This window comes from Lathyrus oleraceus, chromosome 6 (genome assembly GCF_024323335.1).
Source record: "Lathyrus oleraceus cultivar Zhongwan6 chromosome 6, CAAS_Psat_ZW6_1.0, whole genome shotgun sequence".
In the NCBI taxonomy this organism is placed as follows: domain Eukaryota; kingdom Viridiplantae; phylum Streptophyta; class Magnoliopsida; order Fabales; family Fabaceae; genus Lathyrus; species Lathyrus oleraceus.
In genome coordinates this window covers 95,310,270-95,315,038 of record NC_066584.1, presented here as the reverse complement: position 1 = coordinate 95,315,038, position 4,769 = coordinate 95,310,270, and the positions used below count along the sequence as shown (strand labels likewise).

General features: G+C 35.1%; 1 protein-coding gene across 1 annotated transcript; it reads right to left on the bottom strand.

Annotated features, from left to right (window-relative positions):
- Positions 1–238: 238 nt before the first annotated feature.
- LOC127091429 (actin-depolymerizing factor 2) lies at positions 239–2,604 on the bottom strand. Its single transcript, XM_051030067.1, has 3 exons — positions 2,306–2,604; positions 783–1,048; positions 239–671 (listed from the first exon to the last, which is right to left on the bottom strand). Exons 1-3 carry the CDS (start codon positions 2,306–2,308, stop codon positions 521–523), a joined length of 420 nt encoding a protein of 139 aa, XP_050886024.1. The 5' UTR covers positions 2,309–2,604; the 3' UTR covers positions 239–520.
- Positions 2,605–4,769: the final 2,165 nt, after the last annotated feature.

The window sequence follows — 4,769 nt, the reverse complement described above, 5'->3', positions numbered from 1 at the left end:
TAACTTTGTTCAGTTTTTCATCACAAAATAAAAAGAAAAAGGTAGATGCAAATCCTATTATTCCAAAGCACACTACTCTTGTATTATACACCCTTTGTTGAGCAGCCATATGTATTCCTCCTCCTATTTGCTATTCTTGTACGGTGTACTTTTCCACAAAATATCTCTTTTAAAACACTTCAGATAATTAAATTAATATATTTTTTTGTCTCAAGAGATAAACAAAAACAGACCATCCTTCAAGAAACTACTTCGATCAATAACTTGTACCAAATTTTTGCCCCATTACACAAAGAAATATAGTTACAAATAAATTAATTAGCAAGCATATGACTAAATATTAAAATGACACAAACACAGATGGTATATGTCATAGACCATAACATAGGAACGCTTAAGGTGCAATAGACTTCATGTCAAAACTTGGAAAATCAAGTCTATTATTAACCAAGTTTACCACCCAACAGCTTAAGGTGCAATAGACAACTCCACATAAGAAATCCTAATCAACCACAACAGTTTAATTGGCACGGCTTCTGAACACATCAAGACCCATTTCTGTAGGATCAGTTGCTTGCAACTCAATTTGAATTCCATCAAGCTCCCTCTTGAACCTATCTTTAGAGCTTGCATAAATCATCTTGCTCCTTACCCTAGAAGTATCAGGGCACCTTCAAACAAAAGCAACAAAATGATATACTTGGATTAAAATCAATCATAAAAATAGAATATCCAAACTTAAAAGTTAACTGTTGCTTCAAGAAGCAAAAAGTTGAGTTTACCAAGCTATGAAGAAAATTCTGCTTTTCTGGCAATTCTCCTCAGTAACAAAATCAAAATCATAAACAGCATATCGACACTCGTCAGCAGGAAGATTGGCAGTGAAATCATCATAGCCATTTGCAGGCTCACCAAGCTTGTCAACAACAACTTGCTTCTGCTTCTCCTCAATCTTATAAATGATAAACCGGTAGGTCCTCTTCGCCTTAAGCTCCAAAAACTTTAACTTGCATTCATCATTCACTGCCATGCCTGAAGCTGCGTTCGCCTGTAAAATTTCACAAACATCCCATCTATCAACACTGAGTTGGTAATGAACACAAGGAAATTTCTCTTTATATACACTTGCAATGGGACAAATAAGTAGATCAACAACCTCGTTATGGCATTACCATTATATTATATTATAACATTAACAATCAATAACAAAAACCAAGTCTTGTTCCAATTACACATATCAACAAACCTAATTGAAGATCATTTGATTAAAATTGGACTATCCTAATTTAAAACTCAATAAACAAATATAACTATGTAGATCACTAATCAAAATCAGATGGCTGAGATCTTTCCGACGTCACTATTTGACGGCAAGAAATCCATTCCCTTATCAACATATGCAATGGACTATTTTTTGTTTGGATTGATGGAATCGAATGGAGCGGAGCAGAGCAGATTGGAATAATATTCCATTGTTTGCATCATTTAAAATCAGATGGAGCGGAACATAATGGTGTGGTATGGGTTTCATTCCATTCCATCACTTACCACCATATTTCTTCCCCTCTGATTTGGCTGGAGCAGAATGGAATAGAATCTTCGTTCCACTCCGCTCAATTCCGCTAATGTTAATTTCATGACATACAAACATAGTGTTCTAACATCAATCAATATTTTGCAGTCAGAAATTCGCAGAGTAATCACATAAGTCAACTAATTGGACAGTTAACATTGTATTTTTGATAAATCAGTCTTAATCCAGATAGTTATGCAGTAAAACCTAACTGCAGAAAATCCATTTCTTTCAAATATCAAACAAACTATCACAAATCACAATCACCACTAATAGAACCAGCAGCCCAATCTAGTAGTTCAAACAGGGTTGAATCCATAGCACTTATAATCAACCGAACAATTCAATTAAACTAATCGCCACACAGTCATGCAAAAGCAGATTAAACACTCAAATCGATCATAAAACCAGATCTATCAATACAATCGAATTAGCAGTCAGCAAATCACGAAATTCGTGAATAATCCTCCTGTTCTACCCTATTCAGTGTTGATCATCAGATCGAGCAGGAATCCAAATCAAATTTGACAAAAACAGAATCAGAAACTCCGAAAACAGTTAGAACGATTTTTCTTTATGAAAACTGCAAATCAGTCATCGATTTTGGTTGTGAACTGCAATTAGGTTGCTTATTTTCTGTTTGATGAAAATCCACAGTGACGAAGAACAGCAAAGAAAAAAACGAAAAACAAAGAGAAAAAGAGCGCGAAGAGTGTGATGAAAATTACTAACCATTTTTTTGGTTCTCAGCTTGAAAGGACAGAATGGAAAATAACCGTCTGGCGATGGTGGTGGAGGAGATGTAGGAATTCGTGCAAGAAAGGAATGAATGAAATGAAGAAAAGAAATGTTGATAATATGGTTTTGGTTGGGTGGGAGAAATTGAAATATATAGGGAAAAAAAGAATGTGTGAAATTGCGAGTAGCGAAAATGGGAGAATAAACAGTGCCACCTGTCGTACAATGCGTGTGAAAATTGTACTGACGCTGCTTTTTGAATTTTGACGTTGCTTATGCTTTTCGACTTGGATTGAATGAATCTGTCGGCTTCGTTTTTGTGCGTCACATAACGGCATCAGCTTTTCTTTGTGGGATTCCAATGATCTAGAACCATACACATATCTTTCATTTTCCTTTAAAAATAATTTATTCATTCACTTTATGAAAAATTGTAGAATAAACCATAATCCGAATTATTAATCTCTCTCTAATTGATCTCTAAAATATATTAAAATATTAAGCAATTTTGACAAAATAGTTCCGATTCAATACATAATTATTTAATAATTAAAAAAAAATTGTCTCTTATAAATAAAATTGAAGAAAATATATAATAATTATACACATTTTTACATTGAGATTTAATAAACAAAATAAGTTTTAATTTATTTAAGTGATTAAATTCGAAAAAATTTCGAAACATATTTTTTGTGATTCATAAATTTTGAGTAAATTGACATAAGTGTCGAAAAGTATGGTTTTAAACGCGATAACAAAAATCGGAACAACGTTTAAAGGTGATAACTAAAATGTAAATGAAAATCGAAGAAAAATAAAGATTGGATGTAAAAATGATTGAAATATAAAGAAAAAAACTTTAATTCATAAAAGGTGATTCCATCCTTCTTAGGAACAAGCACAATATTGGCCACCCACTGCGGATACTTGGAGGTAATAAGGAAACCATCATCAATTTACTCATGCACTTTCTCTTAGAGCTTAACTGTCATATCAGGATAAGTTCTTCTCAACTTCTGCTTGACCGGCGGGCATTCTGCCTTCAATGGCAATCTATGCTCCACAATCTCAGAATCTAAATCAGGCATGTCTTGATAGGACCAAGCAAACACATCAGAATACTCTCGAAGAAGATCAATCAACCCCTTCTTAGCTTCTGGGCATAGTTGAGACCCAATCTTGACTTCCTTTACATCATCTTCGGAACCCAAGTTGACTAATTCAATCTGGTCTTCAAACGGCTGAATGACTTTTTCCTCGTGCTCAACTAAACGAGATAATTCATCAGATACTTCTTCATCATCAGTCTCTTCCTCAACTTCAAACACAGGGAAATCAAAGTTTTGAGAGGGAGTAGGATTATTGTATTCAATGGGGTTGAGAACCAACCTGCATAATGATTTGATATTTTGATTTTCGAGAAGTGAATTGTGACCAAATATTATGCAGATGGAAGATTATTATTTATTTATGTTCTTTGTGATTACCATTTTCAGAAAAGAAAAAAGCAAAAATAAAACACCATAGATGCTGATGAATAAAATTGTCTTTTAGTGATGATAATAATAGAAATGCCCAACAATGTTCACTTCTCCCTTAGGCATAGGAGAAGGATTTTTCTTAAAAAATGAAAAACAAAATACTTAAAGCGATGAATAACAGTAGGAACATCAACAGCAACCCAATTGTTGCAAATCTAGTCATGCATCACAAAGTTGGCGCAAGCTTCGTCTTCATCATCATCGTCTTTGATCATAGCAGCTAAGTGTTGATCATTCCCATGAATGAATCCTCCACTGCGGAAACTTGTTGCATAACTTCAGCTTTGACATTGAATTGCCCTGGTTGAAACCCAATCCAACCCTATTCTTGTTCTCATCAATCTCTATCACACGGCCCCACTGATCAATGTTGCCAGCCTCAATAGCCTTTTATGCATCTTTTAAAGAAGACACGGGTGCCCCAGTTTTCTTCTCCTCAGTAATAGACAAGGCTTGGAACAGCGTTCCAACCTCCTCATCTGCTTCAACATAAGTAAAAGATGACAAATGGCTCATCAATATTGCCTTATCTCCACCAACAACGACAAGCTTGTCGTTCTTCACGGGTTTCAATTTCTGGTGTAGAGTAGATGTTACAGCTCCTGCTTCATGAATCCATGGCCTTCCCAACAAACAATTGTAGGCCGGGTGGATATCCATTATCTGGAAAGTAATTTGGAAAATACTCGGACCTATCTTAACTGGAAGGTCCACTTCACCAATGACAGTTTTTCAGGAACCGTCGAATGCTTTAACAATTATGCCATTGTACCTCATTGGGGCGCCTTGGTAAGAAAGTCTTGACAGAGTTGATTTCGGAAGCACATTCAAAGACGAACCAGTGTCAACCAACACATTGGAAAGAGTGTCCTCCTTGCAATTCATTGAAATGTGCAGCGCCAAATTATGATTTCTAC